The sequence below is a fragment of the Typopeltis vanoorti genome, chromosome 23, assembly GCF_054136105.1.
Source record: "Typopeltis vanoorti isolate ZY-2024b chromosome 23, IOZ_Tvanoo_1.0, whole genome shotgun sequence".
NCBI classification, from domain to species: Eukaryota; Metazoa; Arthropoda; class Arachnida; order Uropygi; family Thelyphonidae; genus Typopeltis; species Typopeltis vanoorti.
Window position 1 is genome coordinate 70,380,197 of NC_143571.1, and position 20,855 is coordinate 70,401,051.

Here is a 20,855-nt window from a genome sequence, read left to right on the forward strand (position 1 = left end):
ATATCACGCCCATTTCCTTCAAGCTTACTCTGTAGGCTACTGATTCTCTCCTCATCGATTCCTTCTGTACGATATCATAAACCAACGGCAGTGAATAGCTACATGCTATCGATAAGATCCCGAACTCGAACTCTCTCCGACTCCACAAGAAAATCCAAAGCAGACTAAAGGCCTCAAGAAGAAAAAACCTCTCGAAAGGGGGCAAACCCCTTTTATACCTTCTACCTTTGGCCCCTCTTCACTACCATACCTCTCCTCGGCACCCTCTTTTTCGCACATGTCGTATATTCTATTCGCATCTTCCTGGAGAACTCCGTGCGTGTGCTGTGTCTTCCTGGAAAACATTGAGCGCGTGCTGTTCCGCATGTAAACAATTTGCCGTAGGCTACAGAATTCACCCGAAGTTCTCGTTAGTGGACTTTGAACCTCTGTTACTATGCCCCAACATATATCTTATTAAGAATACTTCTTTCATTATAATTTCTTACAAACAAATGACATCGTTTACCTTTAAGTAATATTACAAAGTTTGTACTAGCATATGATTCTTTAAACAATTAGTATCTTTACCTATCTATTAGTATCTTCAATATCATTTTTGATATTGTTTAGCTAAACTTGTTGAATCTTGAACAAAATATTTCTTTAGGGAAATCTTTTCATTCAAGATCCAACACCCTCCTCATACAGCTTACAGGGATAACCTCATGTTCTCTTCCCATCTCTCACCATTTTATGAAAACCTCTTCATTGTTAATCCTATAACAACCCCTTACCAACTTGTACATCTCTATCATATTACTCCATCTTCCTCCTATTCACTGTTGCTGTTTAGTCCTCAGCCTTGTAGTTGGTTGGATAGTAATATGCTATTTTACCAGGAAATGATTATGAAACATGGTGCCAATTTGCCTGTTTTGAGAGATGAAAAATCCTCAAGCTTAGTACAAGACCAGCTAACTCACCTTTAGTCAGAAAAGACTCGATAAAGGTTCCTCCCGTCATGGGCGGGAATCAAACCCAGGTCTTTCTGACCAAAGAGCTTTGTGTATATTGACTGAGCTATGGAGGCTCCTCCTATTCAATAGACTCTGTAAATTGCATCTTCTGAATCTTTCTTCATACCCAACATTCCAGAGAGCAGAAATTACCTTAGTTCATGTCTTATATCCATGTCTCCTATGAGTGCTGTCCCATCTGTTGCGTGGCTGCAACATAATCACTGTAATATTTCGGTTTTTGACTTCTTCTAGATATTATTATTACAGTAGCCTCCATGGAGTCAATAGACTCATCATTATTTATATGCCTTGCATTCACAATGTGCTCTGGCATTGCGTTTCACTCGCCGACGACCAACAACAACAATATGATGCAGCAACACGATTATTCACTATCTGGTTAGAGAGTGCTACCCCCTTCCCCCCAAACTGCCAAACTATTTTTGTACTGTACATCTTCAAATGGAAGAAGTTTTGGTTTTCTTCCAGTGTGCTTGTCACATCTTAGAAGGGTTTGTCAGCACTGCATGTAAGAAGAGAGGAGGATGAAGGAGACAGAAATGAAGACCAAATATGGCAACAATCACTTAAGTTTTCCTATAAGCAAAGTCGTGATCATGTTCGTGATCTTACCAGAACATCTACTACTTCGAAGTCCAACTGGCATTTCCTTAATAGATATATTCATTTTTTAGCAATACCCAAATATTAGTATGTCCTACTCATCACCCAGTGTGAGACCACAATTCTGTTTATTTGATGCAAGTTCCTGGTTTTTAGTGGGATTTCAAGATTTTAAAAATAAATGAATACATAAAACAATGTTAAAAAATGAATAAAATTTAAAAAAAATTAAAAATCCTAATCCCATCGATGATGCTAATGTGCTACAGTTTTATAACATTTCATGGGTGAGAGTACTCAAAAAATTTTTTTCAAGCTATGAAGTGGAGAGGGAATCTGGTCCATTGAAAGTTTTTCATGGAACATATTTTTGTGGGTAGTCTGAATATAGTTTAGCAGTATGTGTTTCTCAAAGGATCATCCACTGATTTTTATGAGGTAATACTAAATTAAAATATAATAATCCTTGCTATTTTCATGCCTGTAACCTACCCATATTAGTTTTAGAAATGTAAAATAAATAAATAAATCTGCTAATACCTTTCTCCAAAGGGAGTAGGTTAAGCCGTTTAGCCCTAACTATCTTTTAGAGACTAGTGAGCAGCCAAACTCCACTCTTAGCCCATCATAGAAAACCGGCCCATGACTATCATTGATTTTAATTAGCATCCAGTTAATACTGAAGCAGACAACACCTGATGACTTGCAGCACTGTTTTCATCAATGGAAAATTCATATACAATGTTGTAAACTAATATTCTTTAAATTATATGGATTAAAGAGGATTAAGGATTAAACAAGAGATTATATTCTTGTTATCCTTTAGCCAACTGTAAACAAACAACATCTGCACATGAATTATTCACAACTAGGCGATTGTATGTTGAGGATGATGATTTCTAGTTAATTGCCTTATTATCCCATAAATTATATTGCTGTACATTATGGGAATGGTCACTTCAGACTGGTTTCAACCTTTATTGGAATTTCATCAGTGGGAGCCAGATCCAGAAGAGATGCAAAGGTTGAATTAACTTAAAAGTTATGAGAAATATACAAGGTGTGGCTTGTATATTTCTCATAACTTTATGAGAAATATAAGATGTATATGAGAAATATACATCTTAAATTAAATATAGCTATTAAATAATAAGGCTAGTTGCAAAAATATGGTTTATTATTACAATTGTACAACTTAATTATTATCCCCTTCAACATATTCCCCTCAGTAGCACTGCCGGTTTCTTCTTTACCTCATCCACTGACTGAAAATGGGTGCCCTTCTATGCAGATTTCAACTTTGGAAAAAGGTAAAAGTCACATGGAGCTAAGTCCAGAAACAAAGAGACAATTGATGCACTGGAAAACTCCCACGTCACTGAGAATGAAAAAAAAAAAGCAAGAATGAGCAAATCAAAACTGAAGGCAATGCTGATAGTTTTTTTTTATATCAATTTGGCATCATAATGATTGAATGGGTACCATAGGGTCAGACAGTTAACAAACATTACCTTGAGGTTCTGGCCAAGCTGAGAGAACAAGTGAGGAAGAAGAGACCTGACCTGTAAAGCAGTATCTGGCTGATAAGAAGATCCCAGTGTTGGACCATCACCTTACTTGCCGGACTTAGCTCCATGCGACTTTTACCTTTTTCCAAAGTTGAAATCCGCATTGAAGGGCACCCATTTTCAGTCAGTGGATTGTAAACATTTTTGCAACCAGTCTCGTTATTTAATAGCCACACCTTGTATATTTCTCATAACTTTTAAATTAATTAAACCTTTGCATCTCTTCTGGATCTGGCTCCCACATGAAATTCCAATAAAGGTTGAAACCAGTCTGAAGTGACCTTTCCCATAATGTATAGCAATGTACTTTATGGGATAATAAGGCAATTAATGTGAAGTCATCATCCTCAACATACAATAGCCTAGTTGTGAATAATTCATCTGCAGATGTTATTTGCTTACAGTTGGCTAAAGGATTAAACAAGAATATAATTTCTTGACAAATTTAATTTTCAACCAAGTGGAAAAACTTCCCACAACAAACCTCCTCTAGTTGGCAACTGGAATTGAACTTACAGCAGTCTTTCTTCAGGTTTTTTAGCAATCTGGATGCAAACTGCATTTCCACACTGTGCACAGGCTTTATTGTAAACTTGTTATTAAATTCAATTAAGCTGAATGAAAAATAAAAACTTATTTAACTTAAAAACTGGAATAAAAATTTGATCATGATGAGAATAATAATGAATAATAATAATAATATATTACTTATAAGGTCATTCCATTGAATAATCATTTGATGATCCTGCTGAATTTCTTTCTAGTGATTTATCTAAAAAAAAGGAAGTGCTTTTATTTTTCCATTCCTGTCAGCAGGATTTTAATGTTTAATGGAAATTAAATTTAAATATTTCAGATTTATATTTATTTTTAACTATTATGCACTGTTCATGCAAGAATTCCAAATGAAGAAATGTATTTGGAAACATCTTGCATTTATTATCAGGCGTTTCTCATCTACAAGATATTATCTTGCAAATGTTTCCTTGTGTGTGTGTGTGTGTGTTTAAAATGTATAACAGAACTGATTTAATTTGTTCTCCTTTATATATTTATAGCCAGCTCTCCCCGTCACTACTCAGCCATAGCTAGTGGACCACATTATGAGGTCTACGCCAATGGTTCCTTGCTTATTAAAAATGCCCAAGAAGAAGATGCTGGTTATTATTTGTGCCAAGCAAGCAATGGGATTGCTTCTGGCCTTAGTAAGGTTGTCTTCCTCACTGTCCATGGTAAGCATTGATATTATGTATGGAAATTTTATTTAATGATATTTATCATATTAAATGCTGAGATAAAAATATCAACAACATGATTATTCAGGTTAATAGGGGAAGCAAAATATATTGGGAATATGAATTCACACAATAATTGTCCATAACCAATTTGTGGGTAAATTTGCAAATCCGGTACTTATAAATCTTTATCTTTCATTAACATGAATTAAGAATGCAATGAAACTATTACATATACAAATATGCTATGTGTTTGTGACTTCACAGCACATTTTCATATTTTATCTGTGAAATATAAACTATGTAAACTAGTAATTTATCTACTAATCATTAGCTCCTTTTTTTTTTTTTAACTGAACTTGGAGACAATCAGGAAAAGATAGGACATAATGAAAAACTGTGAATACAAAGGAATTTTTTAAAGATACGGAATGATTATAAAGGAGGAAATGGCAGAAATGGAGTGAGAGGAGCACACTGCGAGATATATGAAACACTGGAAGAACAGCATAACAGTATCAAAAACAGTTTTTGTCTTTATTATTATTAACACCATACCTCAATGTATGGTGTTAATATGTGTGTGTGGAGTCAAAAGAGTCAAAATGATTCATATGAGTCAAACGATTCGTGGGAGAAACATGTCTGTGCCCTTGCTGCCCAGACTTCTAAACACTTTCCCCAGGTATCTGGTCCGCCCCCATAACCTTCCCATTCTTCATTTTTCTCAGTACCCGAAGCACTTCCTCTTTGCTGATGTCCTGCACCGATCCCTCGTTTGCTTCTCCATCCTCACACCTCTCTCTTGGATTCTCCTCATTTAGCAGATTACGGAAATATTCTTTCCATCTTCCTCTGATTTTGTCCTCCTCTTGTAGTACTACTGCTGAGGCATCCTTTATCTGCTTGACTGATGTTATGTCTTTCGAGGCCTTATCTCTAGCTTTCACTATTCTCAACAACTGAGCTTCACCACCAATTCTCTCTGGTACTTCATAAACTTCTTCAATTGCCCTTGCCACAGCTCTCTTTGCAGTTTTCTTTGCTAATCTATATGCCTCCTTGTTGGCTCAAGTTCCAGTCATGTCCCATTTTTTCTTTGCCTCTTTCGTTTCCTTGATCTCCAACTGCACCTCCTCATTCCACCACTATGCCACCTTATCCTCGGGCAGCCCCTTTCCTGATGTCATACTGAGCACCTCTTCTCCAATTTTTCTAATAATCCATCTATTTACGCCCCACCATTCTTCCACATCCTCTGGTAATAACTTCATTTCTTTCAGTACCTTTTCTTTAAACTTATTCCTTGGGCCTTCCACTTCCAATTTCCACCACTTTATTTTTCTATCTTTCCGCCACTTCCGTCTCTTCTTCTTTTCCCCTTTTATATCACAGTCTACCACAACCAACATGTGCTGTGCCACTACACTTTCTTTGTTAATCACTTTGCAGTTTTTCACCTCCTTCAGATGTTTCCTATGGCACATAATATAGTCAATCTGACTTATTCTATCCGGCTCTTATAGGTTATCAGGTTTCCAACTCTCTTCTTAAACCACGTGTTAGCTATAGCTAGGTCAAAGGCCACAGCATGCTCTATGATTCTTTTACCTTCTTCATTTCTTTCACCACTACTCCAACCCCTGTGCACCCTTTCTTCACCACTTCGTCATCTTCCTACATGCCAATTCAGGTTTGCTCCGATGATCCCTCTCACTCACTGTCAGGTATTCCCATTACTACCTGGCCAAGTTCTCTCCAAAATGCCTCTTTCTCCTCCTCACCACAACCTACTTGGGGAACGTAGCCACACACTATCACAGCCCCGCTTTCTCCAATCTCAAACTTAACACTCGTAATCCGATCATTCTTCCGGCACACCTTGCAGACCCTTCAGCTCCTTGTCGACGATGATTCCAACTCCGTTTCTTCCATTCTCATTTACCCCGCTGTAAAACAGTTTATATCTTTCAGCCAGCTTTTGCTTTGTTGCCCTTCCACCTTGTCTCCTGCATGCACAAGATCTTCAGCTTCCTTCTTCTCATCATGTCTGCTATCTGTCTGCTCTTCTCATTCATCGTACCCACATTCAGTAACCCGATTCTTACTTTACACACTCTCTCTGTTGGACTCGCTTCTTTAGCTGAACCCGTCCTTGGTTCAGTAGACCTGGCTAACTTCTCACGGTCCTTGGGCAACGGAACTGCGTTTCTTTTATGTGGGACACCCTAGCCGTTGTCCTTTCTTCGTTATCTGACATTTCATCCCTAGTTTCGGCATATTTTTTTTTACGGCCGGATGCCCTTCCTGACGCCAACCCTTCCCATTTATTTGGGTTTGGCACTGGGATGGGCTGGCTTGCCCTCCCCAGTGGCACAAGGATCCAACATCTATTCATCCTTTTGACAACCAAATGACCAAGTCTATGTTGCCATAATTAAAATTGCTCATAATGATCACTCTTTTCTTATTTCCTTGGCTAATTTGATTATACATTTCATAATCACCCATCCACATGTCCTTTCACTTTACTTTATTTTACTTTCACTTTATTCCATTCACCTCTATCTCACACCATACTGCCTCAAAACCACTGGCTCTATTTCCCTCTTGCATCTTCACTTTGTATGGACATAACTCTTTCTCTATCATCAATAGCATTCCCCCTCCCTTTTTACCCCTTCTATCCTAGTTCCTCATAGTTCATCCCAACTTTGCATCGTGTGCAAACAGCTATATATATACCTGATAAAATCTTCTCTGATATCATTAACATATAGATTAAAGAATCAGTGGCCCTAAAACAAATCCCTGAGGCATACTACACGTGACTTTCCTCTTTGGGGTTATAGTTGCTCTTCCACACACACAACTTGTTGATACCTATCAAACAGCCAATTTCTTATCCAATGCACTAGTCTAACATTCAACCCCAACCTCTCTAGTTTGGCTATCAGCTTATCTTGTGGTAAAGTATCAAAAGCCTTTGCAAAGTCTAAGTATACTACTGTGTATCCATCTCCTACATCCAAAGCTACTGTCACTTATTGTAAACAGATTATTAAAACATAACCTTCTTTTAGCAAATCCATGCTGTTCATCAAAGATAAAACAATTGTTTTCAACCCAATTCTGGATCCTAATTCTCACCAGCCTTTCCAAAACTTTTAACTACAACACCTCACACCTGGTTGGTCTATAATTTGATGCTTGAATCCTGTCACCTCCTTTACGAAGACTGATGTCAACTCCCTGGCACATTCCTTCAAAATATGTGGTAATATATTATCATGTTGCTTAATCCCAATATACTTCTTCCTCACTCACAGTCATTCTCTCTTCCTCTTCATCCACTGCTCTCAAACTCTCTATGAAGTCACATTCACAAGGATTAAAGCCCTTTATGAACTTCTCATTAAATATCGCAGCTGTATTCTTTGCAGGAGTTGTTCTAATGCTGGTTTCTCTAGTCAGTGCCATCCTACCATAATTGTTCTTATTTTTGCTAGCTACATATCAAAATAGGATTTTTTTTTTGGTTTCATTAGTTAACTTCTGCTCATACTGAACTTTTGCCACTCTTTCCAAGAGAGAGACATCCCCCTTGCCTGGTCTTTGTAATCCTCATGGAATTGATTATTACTACTCTTATGTTGCCTCCATAATGCCTTTTTTTTTTTTTTTCGGTATTGCATGCTTAATCTCTTTATTCATCCATTTCACACCTACCTTATTTAAACTTTTTACCTTTGGAATACATTTAGATATTGCTTCTACTAGATCTTGTATATCATCCAAGCAGCTTTGATTTCCTTTCTACCCAACTCCTCATTCCATGCGACAGCTCCAAGCTGTCTCCTGAGCTTCTCATAATCACCAGCCTTGTAGTTCCACATATACCCTTTCCTCGCATGGCTGGCAACTATCCAGGTAATCACTTCATGGTTACTCTGACCAACTGGACTGAGATTAGACACCCCATTTATAATAACATCTTGGGATGAATGATCAAATCCAAGACCATCAATCCTCATGTTCTCTCTGTTACATGATGCCTGAGGTAGTGGTCCCTCAAAAACTGAAGAAACTCATTTTCTTCATTTTCAGTTGCTATCTTGTCATCCCAATCAATATTGCATCAATTAAAGTCACTGATAATGATCACCCTTTTATCATTTGCTTGGCTAATTTCTTTATACATTTCCTGGTCACTACTCTCCACATTACTAGGTCTATAGCAAATGAAGTATTTCATTCTGTTCATCTCTATCTCACACCATACTATTTCAGACCATTACCACTTGTTATGGACATAACTCTTTTTCTATCATCAGTAGCATTCCATTTGTCTTTTTACCCTTTCTGTCTTCAGGAAATACAGCATACCCTTCCATCTCTATTTCTGTCAGGATGGCATCCTCATCTAACCATGTCTCACTTACTCCAACAATTTTTAGGTGAACGAACTCAGTTAATGCAACCATATCATTTCCCTCGTTTCTGATACTTCTAACAAGTATATACAAATATCATAGCTTATTCCTGGATCTATAATATGTTTCACTGATACCACTTGATAGATGTTACTTCTCCATACTTTCTTCAAGCCGTTTCTTTTCTTCTTACTGGTTCCAGAACCTTCTTAAAATCCAACTGATTTCCCAACATTCCATGTCATCCCCTTAACTTTTTGTCTATGCACACACACACTTGCATCCTCTTGGAGCATCAATCTTTCTCACTCTGTGTTCACCTTTCTATTTCCCTGTTTGTCTTTTTACACTTGTTCTCTCATTCTCTACACTCATGCTACCCACTTCTTCATTTATAAGCACCACTTCAGTCTCTCCTTCCTTACTCTCCCACTCTTTCACATCACTTCTTACTTGCTCAGATTCATTCTCTGCATTCATTACTCTTTCTTCTAGCAGCAGCAGTCTCTCCAAATGACTTACACCAAAACCATTCAGATGTAGTCCATCACTCTTATACAGTTCAGTTCTTCCTTCAAACTCATTACACACATTAACAAACTGCACTCCTTTCTCTTCACACATTTCTACTAACATATCATTCATAATTCTTGCTCTCCACCTCATCTCATCACTGTCATACCTGGGAAACACACTGACTACCTTTCTTATCACACTATTATTTTTTATCCTCCTCAACAACCTCGAGATATCCAATTTTACAGTCTCCCACGTTCCCATTGAAGTTATTTGTCCCTGCTACCACTACCAGCTAACTTCATTACTTGCTTAGTCCTCATATCCAATGCCTCAATTATTTTATTCATTTTACCTTCAGGAAAACAAACCTTGTGAATCTTCCCATTTACCACACCTCCAATAATCGAATCGCCATACGGCACTTGCAGGTCTTTCGTTACCATTTTCATACCATCTTTATAAGAACTTAGTATATTTTTTATTTTCATTGGTTTTGTAAATGCATCTTTAATGTTTTATTTTTGCAGTGTGTTGTCTATTTTTTTTTTTTTTTTTTGGATAATAATAATTTTCTTTCGTATATAGATGATGGCTATGGCTTTACTGTAAGCCTTTATTTTTTATTTTTAGTTGTGTTTTTGTGAAGGATTCTATGTATTGTTTTCTTGTTGTAACCATTTTTTTATAAATGTTTTATCTGTTATTTCAAATTTATTTTTCAAAGCCTGCTCATCAGAGTAAATTGTTAAGGCTTTTTTTGAGGGTGCTAATAACACTTAGTTTCTGTGTAGGATAGTGGTATGAGTGTCTGTGAATGTATTGGCCTCAGATTCATTCTCTGCATTCATTACTCTTTCTTCTAGCAGCAGCAGTCTCTCCAAATGACTTACACCAAAACCATTCAGATGTAGTCCATCACTCTTATACAGTTCAGTTCTTCCTTCAAACTCATTACACACATTAAGAAACTGCACTCCTTTCTCTTCACACATTTCTACTAACATATCATTCATAATTCTTGCTCTCCACCTCATCTCATCACTGTCATACCTGGGAAACACACTGACTACCTTTCTTATCACACTATTATTTTTTATCCTCCTCAACAACCTCGAGATATCCAATTTTACAGTCTCCCACGTTCCCATTGAAGTTATTTGTCCCTGCTACCACTACCAACTAACTTCATTACTTGCTTAGTCCTCATATCCAATGCCTCAATTATTTTATTCATTTTACCTTCAGGAAAACAAACCTTGTGAATCTTCCCATTTACCACACCTCCAATAATCGAATCGCCATACGGCACTTGCAGGTCTTTCGTTACCATTTTCATACCATCTTTATAAGAACTTAGTATATTTTTTATTTTCATTGGTTTTGTAAATGCATCTTTAATGTTTTATTTTTGCAGTGTGTTGTCTATTTTTTTTTTTTTTTTTTTGGATAATAATAATTTTCTTTCGTATATAGATGATGGCTATGGCTTTACTGTAAGCCTTTATTTTTTATTTTTAGTTGTGTTTTTGTGAAGGATTCTATGTATTGTTTTCTTGTTGTAACCATTTTTTTATAAATGTTTTATCTGTTATTTCAAATTTATTTTTCAAAGCCTGCTCATCAGAGTAAATTGTTAAGGCTTTTTTTGAGGGTGCTAATAACACTTAGTTTCTGTGTAGGATAGTGGTATGAGTGTCTGTGAATGTATTGGCCTGTGTATGTATGTTGGTTTACTACAGACAGTGAATGAGAGATGCCTGAGGGAAGAAGTGTAACAAATGTATCCAGAAATCGAAGTGTGTTTGTTTTCAGTTTCAATAGTGAATTGAATTCATCTGTGTTGCTTGTTGAGGTCAATGAGGAAATTGTTTATAAAGTTTGGTGGCCATTGAGCCAAATAGCATATATGTCATCGACATATCTTAGCCAACCTTTGGGTTTAGTTATAGAAAAGTGGGAAGCCTTCCTGAGGAAAGAAGAACAAGTGTATCCAGAAACAGATGGGTGTTTGTTTTCTATTTCAATAGCACCTTCTTTTTGTGGGTAGAAATGGTTTTGCCTCACAAAATAACTGTAGCAAAGATGGCCCACATCCACATGTTGGGAGGAAATTTGTTTTGTAAGAGAAGAACTGTGTCAGTGATTGGAACATTCATGAAAAAGGCAGTAACTTCAAAACTGAATAGTAAATCTTCATTGTTGACTAATATTTTTAATTTTGTTTATGAAGGGTTATGTGGTCTTCAAGTAGGTGAGGGAAATGATCCACTTGAAATGATCAACTCCTTGAGTGCTGTTGCTAGTTTCTTGGCTAGGTGTATTCCTGAAGATGACTTTGACATAAAGGTTGAAAAGTCAAATGGTATTTTAATTTAATTAAAGTAAGTTCTTAAATATGGTGGTCTCTCCATATTATTCAAGATGATTTCTGGTCACTCTATAACCCTGAAAGGACTATTTCAGGGTTACACATATTATTATTCTGTTATACCTCCAATCAGTCAAAGAATTCATTACAGCAGAGTACTCCATTCCACAGAACAAACCATCTATACTTCTTAATCTTCCATCTACACATACCGCCACAATCCATCATCATCATCCACATGCAATGCCATCTATCACCATTAATTGTGTATACCCTGAGTTACTTCAATTCTCAGTCACTTTATGTTATTAATATTTCACAATACAATATATATTACAAAAAATATTCTATAAATAATTAAGACATCATGTTTGTTTGAATAAAGATTCATGAGGTACACAGTTTCCTTATTACCATATAAAAGGTTTGTCTGGAAAATTCCTGAACTTTTGAATTATCGCACCAACGAGCACAACTAGCTTCATGCTTCATACTGCAATCTAGTGGCAACATTGGGCAAAATTGCCTAGCAAAAACTGTAACATAATATATTTTGCTTAGTTATTGTACTATGTCTGTTTGTGTCAACACATGTTTGATGCATCTGGTGATTTTTTGTTGTGTTTAAAATAAGTGATTTTCATGATCAATGAATTTGTGTGAAGTTTTGCATCGAATTGGGAAAATCTTTCATGGAGACATTTGAAATATTCATTCATTCATTTTGTATGGTGATTCAATGGCCGTGAGCCCCGTAAAAGGGGCTCACGTATGACAGTCACCTCAATCCCCCCCTATTTTTATCTGAGCTCAGGACCGGCATAGCTGATAATTCAAACCTATGGCTGGAGGGATTGTCTTAAGTATTCCTGACTGTATTTGTGTGTGTTCACGGGGCTGGTTTGCCTACCTGCAGGTTAGAAAAACCGCAGATAAACTGGGGGGGGGACCCTGCTGTCCACCCCCAAGACTGGCTAACTTGGCTATGGCTGAGGAAGATCCTTAAGCTCCTCACGTTTTCAACGGGAATCAAACCTAGGACACTCCTTCCCCAGGCATATGGTTGCGAAGCGCATAGCCACTAGGCTAACCATGCGGACATTTGAAATGTTAATAACAGCATTTGGGAATGAGGCTTTAGGCTGGACTCACATGTAGAGTAGTGGAAATGTACATTTCCGAAAGATGGCCAAACTTCAGTCAATGATAATCCCTATTCAGGATGACCTTCAACATTGAAAATTTAACGAGAATGTTGCAAAAGTTTGTGAAATCATCCATTTTAACTGCTCTTTAACTGTTCATGAGGTAGATGAAGGAGTAAACATGTTAAAACTGTCTATCATGAGATTCTCATGGAAAATTTAGGCATGAATTGCATTGCAGCCAAATTTGTGACTTGCCTTTTTTTTCACTGATGATCAAAAACAAATTTGAGGTGATGTGAGCCAAGAGCTTTTCAGTTGAGCTTACAAAGATGAAAACGTTTTATAAAATGTCATTACTGGGGACGAGACATGGGTTTTATGGCTATGACATCAAAACAAAAGCTCAATTGTCACAGTGTGTGTCAAAAGGATCGTCACAACCCAAAAAAGTGAGACAAGTGGATCAAGTGGAGGGAGGGAAAAACTGATGGATGCTTCATCATGATAATGTGCCTGCACATATATCATTACTTATCCTTCAGTTTTTGGCAAAACACTAAACAACAGTCATTCCACAGCCTGCTTACATGCCTGACCTCGCAACAGCAGACTCTTTTTATTCCCAAAATTGAAACGGACATTGAAAGGCTGATGCTTTGAGTCAGTTGACACCATAAAGAAAAAATCACTAGCATAACTGTGCAGTATCCTGAAAGAAGTGTTCCAGAAATGTTTCTAAGGATGGAAGAAACTCTGGCAGCAGTGTATACCAAGTGGAGGAGAAAAGTTTGAAGGTGACAATGCCGAATAGCTTCTAAGTGAGACCGGAAAATTTTTATTTAAAAAGTTTGGAAATTTCATGGACAAACTTTGTATTGTTTCCTTTATCCAGTATATATTACCATAGTTGAAATACCTAATAATAATGTGGTGTCAGTGCCACATTATTGCAGGAGTGTTTACGTGCAAGCTCTGGAAGCTACCAGAACTATCATATCGTTGTCTGGCCACCACCACTTAAAGGCTGTGTTATTCATAGAATAGACCAATGTTTCCAGGGTGCATGTACCCAAAGTGTGGTACACATACTACACAGATAAACACGAGAACACATTGAATTAACAAAAAATAATATGTTTGTGGGAGTGGATTATTGAGCACAATATTACTTTGCACAAGTCCCTGGGACTCTATCATGGTGGCATGTAATAATAAATTTGTTTCTTGTATTTTTTATACAGTTCTGACATTTGTAAACAAACACAATAACTCATTCTGTGATTCTTTGATCTATTGCAGTCCTATTCATGATACATCTCTCAAGGCTATCCTGCTTTCTCCAGACCTGACTACTCCCGATTTATCCTAGGTTGACACCTTTTTATCTCAGTGATCCTTACACACCTTATCAGAACATAATGACAAGATTTTTCCCTTTATTCATTTTAAAAATGAAAAGGACAAAAGTTATTTCTGTGAGTGGATCTGAAATGTGAATAGAGTTTCACCTAATTTTCTCCTATTTGTTGCAGTCCGCATATATTCTTAGTCTGTCCTCATAATCTACATTCCACCATCCCAATAGCATCCCTAATCCTCTCTTTTGCATTCTCTCCACTGCATCTGTAGCCTCCCAGAAAACCAGATCTGAGCACAGTCATGTATGCAAGATTATATCATGATTTTGTAAAAGTGGCACTTCCTTACAATTGCCTTATCTTTACATGTCAGAATTTGTTTTAGATGCACTTATCCTTGGAGTATTTGCAATCTTTACTATTTGGCTCCTTGAACTTCAGTTTCTTAGCTATTAAAACTCCAAGATCCATAGCCTGATCAGTTTCTTCTAGCATAATATGCAAGTATCCCCCCCCCCCCCCCGCAGCAGCATGAGGAGTATAAGGTGCAGGCTAAGGTCGTGAAGTGTCATAAGGAAAGAGAAAGTGACATATGAAAAGAGATTGGTTGAAGCAGTAAAGTACAACCCTAGAGAATTCTACAGTTCTGTTGCTAGCAGAAGAAAGTGTGAATTTGGAAGACTGACTTTAGACTTTAGTTACTGGAGATGAAACACAAGTCACATCTGCTAAAGATATAGTGGAAATATTCAATGTCTATTTTATTAGTATATTTCATGTAGGGAACTATCAGAGTAATGTTGAATAGCAATTACTCTGATAGTTCAAGAGTGGGGAAGTGTTTCAATATTAAGTAACCTTGATGTAGAACTGTATAGTATATCACCACATGTATTACAGGACTGTTCAAAAGAACTGGCAGTGCCCTTGACTTGGTTGTTCAACAGAAGTCTAGCAACAGGAATAACATCAGAAGAGTGGAAGGAAGGACAAATGATGCCCTGCTAAGAGAGATTCCAAACAGTAGTATCAATCTGTAGGGCAGTGTAAATATCAAGTGTAGTGGTGAAGGTGTTAGAGAGGCTGGTTAGAGACAGAATACACACATAAAACCTTTAGAAACTGGGTTGCATTTTATAATAGAGTGACTAGTGTATTAGACAGAGAACGCACTTGGTATCATGATTTATCTGGATTTTGCTAATGCATTTGGTCAAGTGCCAATTGATAAATTACTAAATTTATCAAGTGAAATTGAAAATTGAAAATTATCAGGATAGGGGTGGATAGTCATTGTTAGCTTGATTTCAGTGGTTGACTGATAGGTACAGCAAGTTGTGTATGGAGGTGCAGTTTCGCAAAAGTAAGATGACGAGTGGAGTACCAATTGTCTCCTAAGCTTTTCATAATAATCTGTCTTGTAGTTCCACATTTCTTTATAGAAGTTCTCATATGACTGGCTACAATACAGATATCAATTTATGTTGACTCTCACCAACTGGAGGAATATTAGACACTTCATTCACAATTACATCTTCTGATGATATAACCAGATCGATGAATCTTAAACTTGGTGTTGTCCATTACTTTTCTAAGATCGTTGTCCCTTAAAAACTTGGGAAGTTCATTCTGCTTATTCTGTTCATTCCAATCAGCATTACCATAATTGAAATCACCCACAGCGATTGCCCTTCGCTTGCCCACTAAGCTGAATCACCTATATGTTTCTTTGTCTCCATTCCACATGCTCTGACTTATAGCAACACTCCACCAAATATCTTATTTTATCACTCTCCACTTCACACCATACTGCTTCAAAACCACTGCCACTTTTTTTCCCCTTGTTATGTCAACCTTGTGTGGACATAATTCCCACACTATCATTAGTAGGACCCCCCCCTTCTTGCTCTTCTTATTCTCACATAAAACAGATATCCTTCCATTTCTATTCTCATCAAAATATCATTCTCATCCAACCATGTTTCACTTATTTCAACTATTTTTGAGCATATAAACTCAGTCAATGCAACAATTTCATCTTCCTTATTTCTGATACTACTGGCATTCATAAATAAGCATAGCTATTCATTTCTTGGTCTATAGCCGGTCCTACTTATTGTGCCCCTTATCTGTGACTTCTCTACACTTGCCGTCTGCTCATCCTTAACCTTTGTCCCATATTCCCACTAGACTAAGCCTTTCCCTATACATCCCAGTACATTATATTTCTGTTGTGACCATCCTCATACATACATTAAGTAGGATCGGTTGTTATTTGAGAATTCACTCTCCTTACACGATGTCTCCCTGACTTCCTTGGCTTTTCTTATCCAACTTGCATTTCTGTTATCACATTATCATCTCAAATAACAATCATATCAATCTCACCTGGTCCACTCTCATACTGTTCATTTATTTCATCTCTGACTTCCACTAACATCTTGTTCTCATCATTCATTACACTACCTCCCAGCAGCAGCAGCCTTTCAAGATGAACCTGCAAAACCATTCAGATACATTCTGTTATTCTTATACATTTCCATTTATTCTCAAACTCCCCTCACTCATTCACAAACTGCACTCTTTTCTCTTCACACATTTCTGCTAACATTCCATTCAAGATCTTTGCTATTCAGTGCAACTCATCATTGTCATCCCTGACAACACACAAACTACTCTTACTACTACACTTTCCTTAAATAATCTCCTGATATCCAACCTCATATTTCTTCCTATACCCAACCAAGTCATTCGTTCCAACCATAACCACTAACTTCTTCACCCACTTACTTCTCATATCCAGTGTCTCAATACCCCTGTTCATCCTTCCTCCTGGAAAAGACCTGGTGCATCCTCTCATCCACCACACACATATATTCCTTCTCACTCTACTGCAAAATTTTTTATTCAATTTATGTAACAGCTCTAGTAGTTTCATTTTACTTTGCTTACACCAGGTTCATAGCTCTTAGCAAAATGGGGCACTCATTAGTTGAACAGTCTCTTCTGCATCTTTCAGTCCCATGGGTTGGTAATAACATTGTAAGAGTAACTGGGGGAATGTTGAAATGCATATACACAAATATCAGAAATAAAGGAAAGCAGTGTTTTTGATATGGTCATCTTGTCTTGGTCAAAAATTATCATCATCATTATCATGTCATCTAGTTCACAGAAAATTATATAGTTGCAGGAATAAAATGTAATAGATATTGTATTTTCAAAGAGGATAGAAGGAATAGAACAAGATAGCTACTAATGATAGCTGAAGAAATTCAGTTAAGAGAATAGAAGTAAGAAGGATTGTGAATCTGAGGGAGATAGTTCATTTGAAGCTATCTGGTGTAGACAGAACACAATATTTTGTTGGTTGCCGCTATAGACCAAAAGTCCAGAGGAAGATGTAGATACCATGCACCAGCAGATTTTCCCTGTGATAATTTCTAGGGTTTACACTTACTGTGTTAAATTTAGATTTCAATTGGAAGGAAGAAAGGGCACATGGACATGGAATTTATACAGTTACCAAGGAATAATTACCTGAAGCAACATATGATGGAAGAGATCAGGGGTTTTCAGAGTGTTGGATATGGTAATAGCATCAGAACATCTATCCAATAACCACAGTAGCACCCTGTACCTTGGTTTTATATAATGACTATGAAATCATTGACTGAGAATTCCATTAAACCTATGGAATTCTCAGTCAAGAAAGAGCTTATATGGAATTGTAAAGCTGCTGATTATGACAATATGCATGTCCAGCATTAAGAGGGTAAACCAAGTAGGGCTTAAATGGGTGATTAAAGCAAGAGCTTTAAAAAAAAAAAGAAAACATTATGGAGGGAAAAATAAAAAAAAAAAATGGTGGTTTGTATTGCTCATGAGCATGCTGATCACCATTTTTTATTTTTATTCCTTGATAACTATAAATTCCATGTCCATGTGCCCTTTCTTCCTTCCAATTGAAATCTAAATTAAACACAGTAAGTGTAAACCTAGAAATTATCACAGGGAAAATCTGCTGGTGCATGGTATCTACATCTTCCTCTGGACCTTTGGTCTATAGCAGCAACTGACAAAATATTGTGTTCTGTCTATACACCAGATAGCTTCAAATGAACTATCTCCCTCAGATTTGAAAATCCTTCTTAACTTCTATTCTCTTAACTGAATTTCTTCAGCTATTATTAGTAGCTATCTTGTCCTATTTTCTTCTATCCTGTTTGAAAATACAATGTCAATTACATTTTATCGCTGCAAGAAGGGTAACTAGTATGACGGGGGAAGGCTAAATCAGATTATGAGAAAAAATTAGCTAAGCAAGCCAAAGTAAATCCCAAAAGAGTTTTTTTTCATTATGTAGTAAGTAAGAGAAAGAATGATTATGGGTGGATAACTTTCCTCAATTTCACTGGTAGGAAAGTGACAAGTGCTGAAGAAATAATTAAACTTAGCGGTTTACTTTGCAAGGATGCATCATCCAGGTAGAAACTTTGCAGTTACTGATGACAAAGACTGATGTCAGAATTAAGGTAGCTGAACTAGAATTACTCAACATATTGAAAAATATTGATGTGAATATGGCAGTGTCTCTGGTGAAGATGGTTGATCTGTCTCAGTTCTGGGAAGGTTCCAAGGGAGTAGAAAGAGGATAAGATAGTTCCATTACGTAAAGATAACTCCAAGATGGAAGTAGCAAAAAGGTAAAATTTAGGAATGGGTGGATAGGAGTGTGATACTCTACACTGAGCAGCATGGATTTACTTTATTACTAAGGTAGGTCTTGCCTTAGGAATTTATTCACATTTTATAATAAAGTGACAGTGAAATTGGATAAAGGAAATGGTTACAGTATGCTACTGCTGGACTTTTTAAAAGACATTTGATCAAATATCACATCAAAAACTATTGCATGCATTGGAGCAAATGGGAATGGATATGAAGCCGGTGGCATAGATGGGAGATGGTTTACAGACAGAGAGCAGAATATGGTGGAGTGAAGTGAAGGCAAACGAGGATGACTGGTGGAGCACTTCAGGATTCTGTATTTGAGCCACTACTCTATAACTTTATATTAATGATGTAGGGTTTGATTTAAGGAGGGGGAGAGAATATTTCCAGTTGTTTGCGAATGATACAAAACTGGCAAGAACAATAGTTGATAAAGGTGATGTAGATATTCTGCTTGATGATTTAAATAAATTGGCAGTGTGGACAAAGTACAATGATGTCAAATTAATGTTGCAAAATATCAGGTAATGCACTTTGTGATAAAAAGATTCCAGACTTTGTATCATATTGATAGACTGGATTGCAGAAAATTGATAAGATAAAGGAATTAGCAAGTTCAGAGGACATGATGCAAAATAGCTCAAAGGATTATTTGCATGTTGAAGATCACGTTAACCAGTAAAGATATCAAAGTTATTATCCCTCTTTATTCAGCTGCATCTTGATTACTATGCACAGATTTGGTCACCCAGTGATCAGAAATGGTGTAGAGGATTCAGAGAATAGTAAGAGGCAGAAGAAAAGGGACATGAAAGAAACTTATAAATTACTAATTCTATAAGATTAACAAAAATAAATCTTGCAATCATATGTAGGGAAAAACAAAGAGTCACCCTGGAAGTTGTATAAGAGTGTGGTTAGTAAGGGTATGCTGACTAGATTTTTTGCTTGGAGAGTAGTGAATAAGTAGAATAGATTGCCAGAGTTAGTTGTGAGTGCTCTGCCTATGAATAATTTTAAATAGCGATATGATAGGTATTGCATGAATAATGATTAGTGTAGGCTTCTCAATCATCCTTCTGACTCTGGAGGTACCCATAATAATAATAATAATATGGAGTTGGTGACACAGATAAGAGGCCTGTATATGATGCAATAGAATCAAGGAGAAGGCAGATAATCAGTTTTCACCACAGTGTACTAGAATTGATGCTGTTTAATTTGTGTATTAATGATATCAGGAATTAATTGAGGAGGAACATTCAGTTGTTTAGTGATTATACTATACTGTGGTATTAATAATAGTTAATATAGGTAATATAAATACTACAGGACAATTTAATAGACTTACAGTGTTGGTTGAAGAAACGTTTGCCATTCTAGTGTGGAAAATTGCAATGGTAATGCATTTTGTTGAAATAAGATTATAATTTATAAATTGTACAGACTGAACTGGATTCCAAGAAACTGATGAGGCTAAGGTTTAGGGAATGATGGTGAACAGAGAGTCGATGTTCAGAGGTTATATTTCAAAAGTAGGCAGAATAGCTCAAAGAATTATTTTTGACCATCAAAAGTCAAAGACTTTTTTTTGAATATAATTTCATTGCAAGTAGAAGAGCAGTCTTGCATTCTAAAGGAGGACAAATTATTGCTAATTTTCTCCAATTCTTTTACCAAAGGTGTAGGTTTCAGATCTTGTCACCTGTTTTCAATGTGATGTGGAGTGGATCCAAAGGTGAGTGACCAAAACAATGTCAGGACTTTGGAATGCTGGCTATGGAGAGAGGTTGAAGAAATGTGGATTGCAGAGTTTGATGGATAGGAGGAAGAGAGGTGATATGATAGAGACATTTAAATTAGTGAG

The 20,855-nt window shown here is 36.7% G+C and overlaps 1 protein-coding gene across 1 annotated transcript in view; it reads left to right on the forward strand.

The window, feature by feature from the left end:
* Positions 1–20,855, forward strand: part of LOC150093941 (cell adhesion molecule Dscam1-like) — a 1,598,688-nt gene that overhangs the window by 363,648 nt on the left and 1,214,185 nt on the right. The window contains exon 10 of the mRNA XM_090412925.1: positions 4,252–4,425. Coding sequence (XP_090269051.1) covers positions 4,252–4,425 — 174 coding nt within the window. The remainder of the gene's footprint in view (positions 1–4,251; positions 4,426–20,855) is intronic.